This window comes from Kwoniella shivajii, chromosome 9 (genome assembly GCF_035658355.1).
Source record: "Kwoniella shivajii chromosome 9, complete sequence".
Classification (NCBI taxonomy): domain Eukaryota; kingdom Fungi; phylum Basidiomycota; class Tremellomycetes; order Tremellales; family Cryptococcaceae; genus Kwoniella; species Kwoniella shivajii.
Window position 1 is genome coordinate 1,115,784 of NC_085916.1, and position 15,274 is coordinate 1,131,057.

Here is a 15,274-nt window from a genome sequence, read left to right on the forward strand (position 1 = left end):
CGATATACATCCCTCATTACCAACCTCGTTCAAGAATCCTTCAAATAACATCAGGAACTTGCTATGTCCACCGCCATCAATGCGAGTACGTGGGCTACCATTGATGCTATACCTCTAGATTTTGAAAGTCGAGAGGAGTACCTTATGCCACGTCCAATTCAATCTTCTAACGTCAAGGCTACCCATTTGCTATCGTTCCTCACTGAACCCCCATCAGATACGGATCCTGGTGGAGGAACGATGATTGAAGGACCCACAATACCCATTGAAGATTATCAATGCTTTCGTCAAGGTTTTACCGAACCTGTAACGTTCACTATGTATCCAGAAACATTTCGAGATACTGTCTTCAACAGCAAAAAAGTTATTAACAGCGTCTTGAGAGTCTCTAATTTCTTCTGTCATCATCAATCAAGAACCGATCCGGCTCCATTTTACTACTCTTTTGACAATCTCGAGCTTGGGGACAAGGAACGTTCCTATGAAAAGGTTGACAGTGAAGTCAGTCGCAACTACAATTTCACTCTATCCTACTTGCCCGACGATATCAAATCTGAGTTCATCCAAGACGATATCTTGAAGCCTTTCCGCTCCGTCGAGTTCACTATTGACCTCAGTAACAACACCGAAGATCATCTATTGGAATCTTTCAAACAGGATCATCCAGAAAACGTTGACGTGACAGGAAAGTTAGTAAGTCTTCCAGTCAATGAATTGGTCGCAGGCGTGGATGGGATTAGTCAGCAATCCTTTGCATATGAAGGCTCCTGGATAAGTACTGGACTCAACTTGTCACTCAATGTGGATTCACCAAATACGCGCACAACACTCGAAGGCGATGAAGACGCTGTGAAGGACAAGCTTAGAAGTCTACTTCAAGACCGAAGATTCACGATACCTGCAGTATCATCGCTGATCGTTGAGGGAGACGACATGTCCGATGCATTAAGGAGGCGGATACGTCAAGAACACGTCGACCAAGCAGCTGGACAAAATAGAGGAACGGCAAATGAGTTGGACCGGAGAAGATTCATGCTCGCCGAATATCAAGAGGCATTGAGCGAACAGCTTCATGGACCTTTATGAGCGTATATAGTATGTCAAATTCCAGCGTCATTCAGAATTTATAATGTCATACATTGTGTCATTGTCTGGCTATCTCCAGTGTCATCACCCTTGCCATCACGTCTTTCTTTCAAGTAGGTTTGGGTCCCGCGATGATAAAAGCGATTATATTAGTCGCCTCGTTTTAGACTATCCTGCTGATGCATTCGCTCTGCACGTCATATACTTGGAAGCCCCACCAGAACTTCTGAAGACGATGATGTTGAATGCATGTATATGTATATAAGCGACAATGAGGTGATTCTACAATTCTCCCTTTCCAATCACCCCTAACCATTCTTTTATTCTTACCAGTACCTCTCCGAACCCAGTACCTTCTATTGTCCGTATACCAACTTCCACACAGCCTTTACATGTTCTTCTGAACCCTTCGATCGTGGATGCTATTATAGCTATTATGGAAGATATCGAAAATCCTTCTACTGATTTAGGATGATGTGATATAGTCTCGTTCAATTTGTCCTTTGCCTAATTGATATGTTCAGTACAGTCAGCTCGACTGCAGTTGTGGAGGATAGATATACAAAACGAAGGATTTTTATACTACTTACCTTCTTCACATTCAGCTTTTTCTTACTTTCCTCTACTTCTTCTTCTTGAGTAGCGGCATAGATCTTCCTAAACTCTTCTACTGCAGCTAGGGATTCACTTATTCGATGAAGAGTATTGAACAATGCTACTACCTCTGAACGTTGTAGTAAGTCGGGGTTGATTTTGGGACTGTACAAGCATGAAGATCATATGTCTTCTATTAGCATAAATTCCTTTCACGATCTTTTGATTTAATGGATACACTTACTCTAAAGCTTTATCATCCAATTCGAATAGAATCTTCAAAGCGGTACCGATACCTGATACTTGTAATTTACCCCATAATCTACATTTGTCACATCCCACACAATCCATGATTCTCGATACGTTTCGGAAATGGGTTTTAAATTGTTCTTTAAGGATCTGAAAGGGGGAACTCGAGTTTTAGTCTAAACCCTCTGTACATCCTTTTATACTTGTTTATTTGGATAGAACGGTGAAGTGGATCAAGAACTTACGGGAGCATCTTCACCCATGAAGAAATCACCTTCATCGAAACCTTTTGACATACCATCCCCACCTGCTAAATTCAACACTTGATCAAACCTTTCTTTGGCTAATTTATCAGATTCTCTTCCTGCTTTTACACCTGATCCTAACGTCGGCGCAGTAGCTATATCATATGCTTGTAAATATGGTGCAGCTCTAGCTACTGCTCGAAGTAATAGAACCGCATTGAAATAGACATTTGATAATCGTTCGGGATGAGTAGCTAATCGTGAAATGAAACATTCTAAATTCGGTGCCCATTCTCCTGTTGTTTGATCAAGATATTCTGCGCAAATATGGATAGAAATTGATGCGTGAAGACCTATAAAACCGTTCAGGTATATCGATGATTCAGCTGCAGTTGATTATCTGTTCACGGTCAAAATAGATGGTTTTGAACTCACCTGAAATAACCCTATAATAAACCTTTTTCTCCTCACACATCCCTTCACCTTCCAGAGGGGCTTTAACCATTTCTGTCCCCCAACCTTCACTTAATTTACTGAATCCCCAAGTAGGTATATCTGAAGGAGAAGATTTACTGATGCCTCCTGCGCCTACCACAGCACTTGCTATATCACTCTTCTTCATTCCATTTCCGTTGATGTTTGAAGACGATGAAGCCGATGAGGATGAAGCTTTTGATAATTCAGATAAAGAAGCTTCTGATAATCCAAAACAATTTTCTTCGTATATCGCTCTCCAAACATTATGTGCTGAATCTCCTGCGTATCCTGTAAACCTTTCTGGATTCAGAGTTAGGTCGACATACTGTCCATCTACGGAAGAAGTCAGTATGCGCCCGTTTATGGCAAGCTAAGCGGTCACTAAGGATGATGAAAAAAAAAGAGGACTCACTCTGATCAGCATCATCTTCTACATAACAGAAATCTTGTTCTTTGAAGTAGCACCCTGAGACACCTTCGTCCTGCATGTAAACCGAGATCAGCAATGATCCAACCATCCTTAAGCCAAGTTCGAGCTTGATGATAAATATGCACTTACACCAGGTGACGATACTCGCACTTCTGATAAAGCTCTTGCTCTCCACTTTTCCGGTATATCGTCCTGCCATCACCGATGCAAATCAGCGAAAGATCCTCATTATCCAAAACCCGAATTTCCTCACCTCATTAGCCTCTTCGACACCACAGTTCCTATTCATACAGAATCCATTCTCATACCAAAAAGGACATTCCTTATGTAGATCCACCTTGTAATGCCTAAAAAACGGATATGTGACTAGATCATGTAGGGAAGGGAATAATTGATGATTCAGTGTTTCGACTGTTTCGTATAAACAATGTGTTGATTCGATGGGTCCTGATGGCTATTTGTTTTTATGTGCGAGCGTTCAGAAGTATAGGCAGGGATAAGGAAGGGGAGAAGTGAATACACGAGAGCAAGGTGATAATCAGTGCGAAAGGGAATAAGGTATTCATGTCCGTATATTGATCGTGTTATTTCATTGACCAGTGAGTTGGAGTGCAATTATGAGATTTGATATTCACGATTTATCAGCTTTCATCTGTTGTCCAGGAAACATCATATGTATCGAAGCAATTGGCACTCACACTGCAGTATCCTTCACTCTTCCCTTCCAACACATTCCTTGCAATCTTACTCTCAGGCTTCAGTGATTCTCTTCCTGTCAGTCCAGCTGCAGAAGCTGACGCTATCAGACATAGCGCCGAGAGACATTTCGATTTCATATCGAATCGGGTAATTGTTTTTGGCTATTGAGACTTGATGAACGATTGATTATCCAACCTTATGGATTGCTTGCGAAGCAGAGACAAGGGGTGGTTATGCTGAGAAGGTAATGTACAAACGATGGTAAGATGCAGAACGATGTTAATGATGTGATCCAGATTGTAAGCTTTTGCTTTGTAATACTATATCTATGCCATCGACGTGTCCGGATTTGTTAAATTTCAATAAGCTTTTCTCTTTTGCCATCGCCGTCATCAACAAACGCGTTGTTCGATGTGGAGGTTCATCTCGCCGATACGACCCCGTCTTCATCTCGTCCTTTCCGACAGATATTCAGACAGCGATACAGCGATGCAGATTGAACATGAGATGCATAATATATGTCATTGATATTTCAGCCTAATCTCGTTCAGGGCTTCATGATATTATGCGTGAGAAGACAGAAGAGAGCGAAAACGAAGTATGAAAGAAAAGAAACTATCACCATCCTCTTGAAGCTAGTTCAGCGCTAGCTTGTTCAGTCAATTCTGTGAGACCAAGTGGAAGCGTTTTCTGTATTGATATACCAGAACTGAAATACGAAGAGACGGAAAAGAATAGGTTAATGGCGATTATGGAAGTAGATCATCATTGATGAAAGGATAAATCGGACAAGTTGTATTGAGCATTTTGGTTTTGATTTGTGATCGCAGATAATTGATGTAGCCATTTTTGGGATGTTGTCACATTACGAGCAGATTGTAGATTGTGTCGTCGGTAGCAGGTTTTTCATCGATACACGATGGAAGAGAGTGATCAATAAAAGTAGCAATCAACTACCGCCTTTCATCGCCAGTTTCGACTTAGATTCGATACATCGCTGTTCAAGTGGATAGGTAAACTCACGGTTTCGGTCCTATCCCGACATAAACCGACCAAGGAGATGGAGGCTTTCCAGCATCTTTCGGTGGTTCAGGTTGTATTGCGTAATATCCAGTCCGTGAAAAGGGGTATATCTGAGGTAAAGCAGTTATCGAAGTCCTATCAAACACGCATGGTCAGCTATTTGATCATGAGAGAGATGACCGTACGATTTAAAGTGTTTCTCATTGGGGCCAAGGGGTATAGATGTAAGGATAATAAGGGCCGACTGCTTGACCTCGTACAACAACGTACGGGGACCAGCCTTCGGGAGGCTTACCGGGCCATTCCATCGAAGCAGCTTTTGCTATCCCTGGGGGAGCAGCATATGGGTAAGGCCAACCCATATATCCTCCATACTGTAATGCTGGTGCAGTATATCCATTATTGGCCCATAATCCTCCCCACATACCCATGATTGCTTCTTGGCGTTTCTTCATCTCTTCTTCCTCCTTCTTTGCTTTTGCAGCTTTGGCTTTCTCATGTAAAGGTTTTGATACTTCTTTGAGGTGTTTTGCACCCGTTACAGTTTGAGGGGAATCGGCAAATTTCCCTAATTTCTCTTCCAGATCACTCAATTCACCTTCCGGCATCTTCCCAAGAAGTAATAAAGCCTTGTAATTATAGGGCCAATCTAATTCAATTCTACTCTTGATGACCTCCATGATGATTTTCCTCTCGTCATCATCCTTTCCCCATTTCTCAATCCACCATAACTCGTTATCATCAGGTCCAACATCTTTGTTCCCGTTGGTGAGCTTTTCGGCATGGTCTCGGACCATTCCTTCTGGGTTTGCAAGCCAAGGACTGTCCATTTTGATCCAACGGGTGGCGAATTTAGTAGCGAGAAAAGAACGACGAAGAGGATATGAAAATAGAATGGTACAATGGTGGTGGAAAACGAGGGATTTATGTAGGTCGTGGCCGAGGGGTGGAGGATAAGGGATTATTCATCACGGTAAGGGTTTGAAGGAGAATTTGTGATTACGATTACACACATACACGTCAGAGATGTCCCATATCAGATCAACGTCGTCGCGTAACATTTCACTCACTTTGAGCTGGCCGGGATAGCCGGGACACCCCATAAAGGCATCGGTGGTGGAGGGGGAGGAGGCGGAGGCGGAGGAGAAAAAGAGTAATGTGGATAAGGGGAGTGGGACCGTGGGTATGGGAGACCGTATTGAGCATACTGAGGATACGGTGAATGAGACCTTGGATATACCATGTAAGGCGTTTGCGGTTCGATAGGACCTTCGCCTGTCCAATAGTTGTAAGGGAGAGCCATTTCCGAAGGGGGTAGCTTTCGAAGCTTGTTTCGAGATCTTCGACGGAATATCTTGGATGGTTCGTAGGGTGGTCTTTGAAGCGATACAGGGGAAGTGAAACTTTGCTATGGTCAGCGCAAAGCTATGAGGTACGGATTAGGGTAATGGCTGTGGCGTCGTCCAAGTCGTCTTTCAGAGTACGGGTACCCGTTTCAGTTGATTATATAGCATATAAGGGAAAGAAAGGAATCTAAAATTTGTTTGTGAGTATGGAAGTATAAGGTGAAGAAAGAAGAGAGAGAAAGGGTGAAAAGATGAGTTAGAAATGTCATAGCTTATATATCATATTCCCTTGATCGTAGTAAGAAGGAATGCACTGACTCATATGGGTGGCAACGGCTGCCGATGCATTACCTCGTCATCATCACATAGCCCCGGATCCGATGAGTAAAGCTGAGCAGTCGAGTAGGCTCGAGTTGATATCTTACCCTCTTTTCCTCAATAATTCAGATCTCAAGCTGTGCTCGATGAGGCGTAGAGAAGAAAGATCCTCGTTCCATTCCACCCTTTCCCTCTCAAAAAATTCATCCAGAAGAATGAGAAAGGCTTTCTTCCGGGTTTTCCTTTTCCCAGAGTGATGGAAGAAGCGCGTTGTTTGGCCATGTGTTGACGACGATAAATGTCAAAGGAGGGCTTGAGACGCGTGGCCCTCATATGTCTTCTTGATTGTGATGAAGCGAAAGAGGAAAGAATGATCGCCGGAAAAAGAGTTAAATCCCCGTCATTGTCTGGACGTACGATGATGGTTTCAATACCACTCAGGAGAGCGGGCAGGATATGGTCTCTTTGTCTGTAATCACTTTTACGATTGATGTTGGGAGAAGGAGAAGTACCGGCTGAATGATACGATTACTGGCAAGGCGTAAATTGGCCTCGATCAACAAGTTATTTTTTGATCTGCAAGAATGTTCATTATACTTTGTATGCATATATTCGGAACAAACTAAGCTTTCTTAGCTACATCACCCACACCAGGTACGTCTCCAGTCTAATGGGGTGCAAAGGCACAATCAGCTTGTTGATTCATGCAACAACTGACAGGGGAGAGAGATCGATAGAAATCGAGCGAACAACTCACAATATCTCCGACTTGCACTTTCTGACCCTTTCCTACTCTTTCAGCTAAATGAGCCCATACTCCTACACCTAAACCTATCGATGCTCCTCCCATCACTAAAGAAGGTAATGGAGCCCTTCGGAGGAAGACAGCAGGTATTAACATTGCTGATAGCGTGGCTGAAATAAGTGAATAATCGTTTGAACGGGTTTGGGATGTATCAGATTTCTATGATTTGGTTCAGTACCGACGTCAGTCATGCCGTTCACGAGACCCATGAGATGTTAAGCGGGAAAGATAGAAATATGACAGTGTAATAGTACTGACAATTCTGATCAATCTCTCCCTTACAGCACTTTCACCATACCCTAATCCGACTCCAACACCTGCTCCCAATCCGGTTCCGATGATTGAAGTATGCATAAAACTTCTGATACTGAATGGTCTTCTTCTAAGCACTAAAGTCCGCACAAGGTAGACTGGGGGTATGATCATAGATGCGATTTGAGCATAACGAAGTGCAGAATGAAGCAGGACTTGAGTTTGAGGAGGACGAGAAGAGAATAATTGATCTCTTGTGGACATCGTGTCAAGACTGTAATTGGATGGAACGTATCAGTGACCTGGAATAAAGAGCGTGGAATTTGTATAGCTGTCTAATGTGGTATTCAATGGCAAGCTTCGATTAGATAGAGAGAGATCAAATGTCTGGCAGTATTGAAAGGAATTTCTGAAATTCGGCGTGACATCCAAAAGTGATTGACATGACGTCATCACCGTGGCAACTGCGTGTATCAGTTAACGGTGCATGTAACGAAGGCCATGTTGTGAATGCCGATCATAAAGGTATAATGCGAGGTCTGCATCTGAAGAGGACACGGTCGGAGGGCTAAGGCAACTCATCCTTCTTCAATAGCGCTTTTCCGCGCCGAGGAAGAAAAGAAATGGGGTAGATGGCCCAAGCAAAGGGGAACAAAAAGGAGTTTCATAATTTCGGAGAGATTAGTCTCCCGGGTGGTCCTCCTTATTGGAATATCAGGAAGGATAGCCCAGAAACGAATGTTTCTTCCCACTATTTGAACAAGCACTTCTTTTCGTTCACTTCATTCAGATCTTGATATGCATTTCATTCTTGATTCAGTGACTCTTCTTTAATACTCTCTTATCAATAACTACTCGTTATAGGTGAAATTATACCTCATAGGCCATGGCGAGACGTAATGACAAAGTAAGTGAATATACGGCGAGGCAGAAGTTCACGATCGCTGACCCCGCCGGCTGAGAAGAACTCTGGGAAACCACAAGGTACACCCTCGCAAGATGGACCATCGCAATCCGAGTTTTCTAGTTCAAGACCACCCAACGTAAGTAATTCATCCCAGCTCTATGGCTAATCATCCGTAGGAGATGCAATGCATGCTAGCACTTTCGTACGCGATCGCGGGTACTATCGATGAACAAACACCAGCTCATCAGGCAAAGATCAGATCAATCATGGAGTACGTGAAGCAAAGTAAAATACTTGAAGCGGAGAAAGAACTGGAGTTCAAGAAGAAGTTACTATCTGAATATGTGAAAGAGAAAGATTTCCTTGGCAAGGCGATGAGTAATGCCACAGGCGACAAGCTCGGTAAGTACCTCAATCCAACTCATTGTATGTCACATCATAATTCAAGACTGATTGCATGTGCTCCTTGTTTATCGCATTGGGTGGATCTGAATAGTACAAGTGACCAAAGATCTCGAAACAATCGAGACAAAGATCAAGGATTTGACCCATAATATCGAAAAGAAGACTGAATATCTAAAATTCTTCCCTGAATCCATGAGCCTTCTGTGCGGCTAATTTTCGAGGAGGGAGGGGACAACAAACAAATGGAAATTTGATAAAATGCAGTATGCCCATACCCCATATTTCCCTTGCCACCGTATTATAACAGGCCCTACACCGGGGCCAAGATTATTTTATGGGTCTCTTTTCCTGCTTGTCTTGTATATGGTTTTCGTTACGAGATGTGATGATAGATGCAGTTTTGGATCCCTTGCATACTTAAGGAAGCCTGTCTGAACTCAATGCAGGCCCCAAAAACCCGCTAGGGCTCGAAGCGAAAGAGAGCAGAAAGGCACTGACAGTTCAAGTGGTCAATGCACTATTCCGACCAGCTCGATATAGGTGAGTAAAGGACGTGGAAAACTCTGCCAGTCACTTGGTCTGAGCCCATATTTTCTTCCTGTTTTTTCCTCGGATCGTTAAGACAAAAAGAAGGTGAAAGGTGCAGGAGAAATTGAGGGAATAGTTCAAGAGACTATCGGCGAGCTACTGGCAGAAACGGATACTTGACGTTCTGAACAGACCTTGTCGAGGGTCTTGCATAGATCAGAGGTCAATGGACTGTTACAATTCCGTGCGTTCCATTTCCATGCGTCAGACAGTTACTCGCAAGGCTTCCTGCTATATGCCAGCTGGTTCTTACGAGAACATCTCCAGAATGGGCTGATAATGTGATGATGTCATCATTTGTTTCCTTGTTCCTGGGCGTAGATGAAAGCGAAGGAATTTGGTTGACATTCCAGGGAGACTAGAGATTAATCGAGTATGACCTGTTATCATATTCGTCTCATGCAAATGGTCGCATCAAGCTGGGATCACCAGAACAGTATACAGGCGGAAACTGGGCGACTAAAGATAACGAAAAGTAAACATTTCATGGCGGATAATCATACATGACCCCTTCAAGATGTTACGTTCGACCTCCTCCTTTTTCAAGGCTTTTAGGGGAGGTCGACCGTCATCACCTCCTCCTATCCCTTATCCACACAATCGACGAAACTCCTTCCAATCCGGCTCCAGCTCCAGCTCCACCTCCAATATGGGGCTACCACTCATAACGTTTTTGATCGTCGGACTTTTGTTTCTGATATCGTTATTCTCTCATCCTGATACATCGACACATCATAAATTTCAAATGCCAGCTTTATTACCTTCCAAACCCCCCTCATTACATATATCCGATCCTATCCTCGCTTCAAGGATCAACACCACTTATGCAGCTTATCTGGAACAATGTCCCAATGGGCCTCAACCGATATATCTTGATCCATCTCTCACACCGATTGAACAAGAACGTTATTCTCCTCTGAAAGCAAAATCAAAAGGTCGTTACTTGTTAGTCACCAATACTAGACAAATAGAAGATCATCTTCCAGATATCTTGAATTCAATAATCGTCCTCACTACCTTCTTAGGTGCATCGCATATCTCCTTATCGATTTTAGAAGGTCCATCAGATGATTGTACGCCTAAAGTGATAAATTCAGTTTTATTACGTTTACTACATTCATTGGGAATATCGCCTTCGTACATCAATGTCTCGACGGACGAACCCAAGATAGACTGGAACCAACACAACAGGATTGAGAAGATATCAGAATTGAGAAATAGGGCGCTATCACCTTTATGGGAAAAGGGATGGGGGGAGGAAACGCAAGCAGTAGTATTCTTCAATGATGTTTATATGCACGCAAGGGATATTTTGGAATTGCTTTTTCAGCATGATAAGAATGGAGCGGATATAACTACCGGAATGGATTGGTGGAAGAAACGACCGGAATACTATTATGATATATGGGTGGGAAGAACTGTGAGCATTCTCCCTATGAAGGGGCAAAATAGATGTTATCTTCCTTCAAACAAGGCATACTCTATCAAAGGACTTTTGAGCTAATCCGACATGTGAGCCAGATCGATACAGGAGACTTGTTCTATCCTATAGACTACACGTGGTGGTCACCTTCTTCCAACCTTTTTCCCAACTCGCCAAAATCCAGAATAGCATATGAAAACCTACAACCGTTTCAAGTGTTTTCATCTTGGAACGCATTAGCTATCTTATCTCCTAAACCTTTCTTACCACCTTACAACGTACGATTCCGAAGTGGAAACAAAGAAAAAGGTGAATGTGCTGCGAGTGAATGTACGTTGATCGCATCGGATTTTTGGAAAATTGGTTTTGGGAAAGTTCAAGTTGTCCCTTCTGTTCAAGTAAGCAACCCATTCCTACCAATAATGATGATATTGATGCGTAGAAAGTAGATGCTGATTTGTGAATTACGGATGAGTAGTTCGCTTATGAAAGAGATGTAGCGCTGGATATAGTTGAAGACTTGGAGAAGCAGAAAAGACTACTTGCCTGGAAAGATGGGAAACCGCCTCAAAAGCTGGATAGTCCGATTGAGTGGTTGAGCAAGTGAGTTGTATATGAAATTTGCACCCCATTAATCGAGACTTAGCATTGATACGACTACTGCCAACTTCATAGACCACCCGAAAAAGTTAGATGCCATCCGTGGCCCGAAGTCAACGGGTTGAGTGCAAACGTATGGGAAGAAACTAGATGGGTACCACCTTGGCTGAACTGATTGCTATGCACCCAATTAAGCGTGCGACCTTTGGGAATCGTTCTTGAACTTCCGGAACTTCCCGCATCGCTTCATCGAAAGAATGACATCCAATGTACTTATCAGATCCTGCCTACTAAAGTGTAACAGAGGTCCCCCTCATGCGAGATCGTATATAACCCTCATTTTCCTGAATTGGACTTCTTGTATGTGGCAATTTTCGATTTAGCAGGCAGATGACTGACCTTTTAGACGTCAGCCTTGGCGTGGGCTTTGAAGTCGTGTGTTTATCTTCGTCAGTGGGCGTTCCGTCACTATCGGCTACTCTTTTACACCCATACCGCGATACCAATCCCATAGAGATTGAAACTACACTCCCTCTCGCAACTCACTGTACTTGGTTTCGTACAAAGCCTGGCTGTCGCTTGATTTCCCTCCATTCCTGTTAACATTGGTATTGAGATCTCCTTTATGCTAAGACCGGCATTCCTGCAACATTGCAAATTGTGGCATCAAATTTTTATACGAATTATGTCGCTATATGACTCCCTCTTTTGTGTTGGGCAGCGTCAAGGTCAAATCTGTCGTGTCTAGCTGCTTCAGGTATACTTACGAAGGCCAATGACACAAACGACCAGGTCTGCGTCTTCTTCCCTTTTATCCTCGATGACTTCGAATTTCCCGGTTTTTTCCAAATTTAATTCCTCTTTTGTTCCAGGGATGGCAATCGAAGTTTAACCCCTCCCAAGGCTGATCACAGGAAAGAGTATAACAATACATTTCGTACTGTACGAATAATGTCTCATTTTTTTAATCACCTCCTGCATTTCGATTATTCTGACACTAAACTACTGTGCAGTAAACAGTCCAGATATTATGTTTCGAAAGCTTCGTATGTTATCTAGGCGTTTTGATGTGAATATCATGCCAACTTAGTCCTCATCGTCAACCCTCATAGATCTGATGATCACATTAATATATGCATTTTTCTTTGGCAATGAACGCAGCCGAATATGCCACATGATTGTTGACAGTAAAACCGTTTCTAAGAGATTAGCCTTTGTGCGTACATGTATGACGCTGCTTTCATTTTCTTCAAATCGACTCGAATCCCTTGAGATAACCACGATGATACGTTTTTCTCACTCTCAAAGGATCACAATTTCTGCGAAACACAAGTCAAGTATTACGACTATAAGTCATTGCCTGGCACATCGTCTGGCTCCCATTTTCTTTCATTTTTGAACTTCGATTGGACCACAGATCGTTACTCAAGCTTGAACTAAAATTATTGTCTAAAAGCTTAAGTTATTTATCAGCTGAGATTCTGTTTAAAATGTCTATCATTTCGAACTTTTCGCCCTACAATTCCCCATCAGATTCCGATCCCAATGATACTCGATCAGACGGCTCTACCTATGCCTCGTACCCGTCCCGCAGCTCGTCGAGTGGGTTCTCCACTCCCAGCGGAACTTCTGATGTGGGGGATGGGATGTCGATCCCAGGTTCCTCCGACACCGACTCAGCTCCTGGCTCTCCTACTGGCTATTTCGCAAGATCACCTTACTACAGTCCACCAGCATATACGCACAGCTCATCCGAGTCTGACACAGATTCTTCGGACCATAGGGGTAGTCCGGGCGGGATGAACAGAACCAAGCTAAAGAAAATCATTGATGAATACGATGATGGTCGGGAAGAATCAATGCAACGTGCCCGCGACTCCCTGAGTAGAGTGCGAAATTCCGCCAGCTCTGTATATGATACCAGCCAGCTACCCGATTCGCAATTGTCCGCAAAGTCTAACAAGCACTTCCCAGAAGCTACTGCAAGATGGGATTGGATGAAAAAGGACCATCAGAAGGAAGTGAACAGAATGTTTGATGAGTATGAACGCAGCAGGCAACATGATGATGAACAATGGGAAGAGTTCATGAAGAGTGCTCGACATTCAGTGACTCCAGACAGTACTGCTGTGGATCATAGTTCTGATACTTCAAATACTGCTTACCCTTCTGTTTCAGGGGTTGATCAAAGTCACGATCGCACTCAAAGTCAGAGGGATCTCGACTCCAGATTCGAAGCGTTAGATAAAATTCAAGACGAATTCTGGGATGAATTGAGGCATGGCAGTGGAACCGAAGGTCACAAGGAACGCCTCCAAAATAATGAGAAAAAACAGAAGGTATTTTTCGATAGTTGGAAGGGAGATATTCAGCAGCCTTCTGGTCTCCCTACTTCGTCCCAGATCTCATACTGAACCCAGTAGAGATTCTGGAAGCCCTCATCAAATCTTTTCTCGCTCAGGTCCGATCGACAAACATTACTTCCATGCCAAGGTATCGAACACGTCGAAAGCATACCTGGGGGGGGGGGGGTGAAAAGGGTAAGCTGAGAAAAGTTGATGCGAAGAAAGTTTCACAGATAAATAGAACCTCCTCAAGGAAATTCATGACGTGTAATTTGTAAGGTTGCTCTCTATAGATGAACGATACATACTATTCCTTCAGTCCTGTATGCAAAACCCTTTATATCAATACAGCATAATCTCAAACGAATGGTCTGATAATGGATCATACTCGTCATCTCCGGCGACGGGGACAAAGGGCCTTGACGTAGTCATGGCTTGAGGTCAATCGAGTCTCTTCGGGCCTCACCTTTTTTTCTGATGACCTCACAAGGCGATATTGCATCATTGAGGATTGCCTTCCCCTCGGAATCACTTTGGTCACAAAAGACTCTTCTTTTCATCACAATTGCGAAATTCGTCAATGTTGCAACGGATATCGAATAGTGAAAACGTTGCATCAATACTTTGCCAATGAGCTGTGAAGAACCTTCTCTTCCTTTAGCGTCAGAAGCGAGGAATGACAAACAGTGAATAGTACGTTCTCAGCCCATCTTGTAAGTCTAGTAAATTGAGATTCAGGGTATAAAAGAGGTTGTTTTACACTTTCGTTTTTCTATTCTTTCAACAGAGTTTCGACTTATTCTATCTCTCTTTCCTTCCAAGTGATTGCTTGACTTGCACTCCATACAGATCAGAGTAAATTTCATCGACAATGTCAGACGAATCGGGAAAACCTGCTCGCACAGCTAACACTTCTGCTAGTGGCGATAAACCCATACCCAGAGCCTGGCCACCATCACAAGCGCAATTGAACAGTTTCCGTTCTCAATACCAAGCGCGGGGTGAGGGCATACGAGTACTCGTAAGTCAGTGTTCCTGATGTAATCTAATAGATCCATGAATTCCTATCTCCTACTGCTTATGGAAAAACTCACCGCATTGTATCGACCTTCTCGGAGACCCACGGAATTGACTTATCTGACGAATTAGGACGGATATGCCCCGACAACGTCGCAAGAGGAGACCAAGCATCCTACCATAGCTACTCGTAGTGACTTTTTGAAGAACCAGAAGAAGCATTTATTGCCGGAGACGAGGAAAAGAAGAGGAAGCAATACGAGAACTCTCAAGACCACCAGAATTACATGAAAGTATATTCGTTAATCTCGCAGCTCAGTGAAACCAAATTCGAAGAGCAGAACAACGCGTCCACTCAGGATGAAAAAGACCAGATCGAGCAGGAATTCCAAGATACTGTACAATATATCGCGCATAACGCGAGAACCGAACAGGAAAGGGAGTTGTACAAACGATACCTTGCCA

The 15,274-nt window shown here is 43.3% G+C and overlaps 9 protein-coding genes across 9 annotated transcripts; 5 read left to right on the forward strand and 4 right to left on the reverse strand.

Moving 5' to 3' along the window:
* Positions 1 to 63: 63 nt before the first annotated feature.
* IL334_006743 (uncharacterized protein) lies at positions 64 to 1,086 on the forward strand (the record flags this gene model as incomplete). Its single annotated transcript, XM_062938440.1, has 1 exon — positions 64 to 1,086. The coding sequence occupies one exon, from the start codon at positions 64 to 66 to the stop codon at positions 1,084 to 1,086; it is 1,023 nt and encodes a 340-aa protein (XP_062794491.1).
* Positions 1,087 to 1,368: 282 nt separating this feature from the next.
* On the reverse strand, positions 1,369 to 3,917 carry IL334_006744 (uncharacterized protein; the record flags this gene model as incomplete). Its single annotated transcript, XM_062938441.1, has 9 exons — positions 1,369 to 1,593; positions 1,677 to 1,845; positions 1,925 to 2,079; positions 2,175 to 2,527; positions 2,610 to 2,984; positions 3,064 to 3,133; positions 3,211 to 3,273; positions 3,335 to 3,535; positions 3,780 to 3,917. The coding sequence occupies 9 exons, from the start codon at positions 3,915 to 3,917 to the stop codon at positions 1,369 to 1,371; spliced, it is 1,749 nt and encodes a 582-aa protein (XP_062794492.1).
* An 882-nt stretch (positions 3,918 to 4,799) lies between these two features.
* IL334_006745 (uncharacterized protein) lies at positions 4,800 to 5,633 on the reverse strand (the record flags this gene model as incomplete). The annotated part of the gene is made up of 2 exons (XM_062938442.1): positions 4,800 to 4,938; positions 5,074 to 5,633. 2 exons carry the CDS (start codon positions 5,631 to 5,633, stop codon positions 4,800 to 4,802), a joined length of 699 nt encoding a protein of 232 aa, XP_062794493.1.
* A 236-nt stretch (positions 5,634 to 5,869) lies between these two features.
* Positions 5,870 to 6,106, reverse strand: IL334_006746 (uncharacterized protein; the record flags this gene model as incomplete). Its single annotated transcript, XM_062938443.1, has 1 exon — positions 5,870 to 6,106. The coding sequence occupies one exon, from the start codon at positions 6,104 to 6,106 to the stop codon at positions 5,870 to 5,872; it is 237 nt and encodes a 78-aa protein (XP_062794494.1).
* Positions 6,107 to 7,089: 983 nt separating this feature from the next.
* On the reverse strand, positions 7,090 to 7,788 carry IL334_006747 (uncharacterized protein; the record flags this gene model as incomplete). The annotated part of the gene is made up of 3 exons (XM_062938444.1): positions 7,090 to 7,134; positions 7,225 to 7,431; positions 7,531 to 7,788. The coding sequence occupies 3 exons, from the start codon at positions 7,786 to 7,788 to the stop codon at positions 7,090 to 7,092; spliced, it is 510 nt and encodes a 169-aa protein (XP_062794495.1).
* A 909-nt stretch (positions 7,789 to 8,697) lies between these two features.
* Positions 8,698 to 9,049, forward strand: IL334_006748 (uncharacterized protein; the record flags this gene model as incomplete). The annotated part of the gene is made up of 2 exons (XM_062938445.1): positions 8,698 to 8,833; positions 8,928 to 9,049. The coding sequence occupies 2 exons, from the start codon at positions 8,698 to 8,700 to the stop codon at positions 9,047 to 9,049; spliced, it is 258 nt and encodes an 85-aa protein (XP_062794496.1).
* An 892-nt stretch (positions 9,050 to 9,941) lies between these two features.
* IL334_006749 (uncharacterized protein) lies at positions 9,942 to 11,622 on the forward strand (the record flags this gene model as incomplete). The annotated part of the gene is made up of 4 exons (XM_062938446.1): positions 9,942 to 10,844; positions 10,946 to 11,245; positions 11,326 to 11,450; positions 11,523 to 11,622. 4 exons carry the CDS (start codon positions 9,942 to 9,944, stop codon positions 11,620 to 11,622), a joined length of 1,428 nt encoding a protein of 475 aa, XP_062794497.1.
* Positions 11,623 to 12,937: 1,315 nt separating this feature from the next.
* Positions 12,938 to 13,861, forward strand: IL334_006750 (uncharacterized protein; the record flags this gene model as incomplete). Its single annotated transcript, XM_062938447.1, has 1 exon — positions 12,938 to 13,861. The coding sequence occupies one exon, from the start codon at positions 12,938 to 12,940 to the stop codon at positions 13,859 to 13,861; it is 924 nt and encodes a 307-aa protein (XP_062794498.1).
* An 802-nt stretch (positions 13,862 to 14,663) lies between these two features.
* IL334_006751 (uncharacterized protein) lies at positions 14,664 to 15,100 on the forward strand (the record flags this gene model as incomplete). Its single annotated transcript, XM_062938448.1, has 2 exons — positions 14,664 to 14,813; positions 14,942 to 15,100. The coding sequence occupies 2 exons, from the start codon at positions 14,664 to 14,666 to the stop codon at positions 15,098 to 15,100; spliced, it is 309 nt and encodes a 102-aa protein (XP_062794499.1).
* Positions 15,101 to 15,274: the final 174 nt, after the last annotated feature.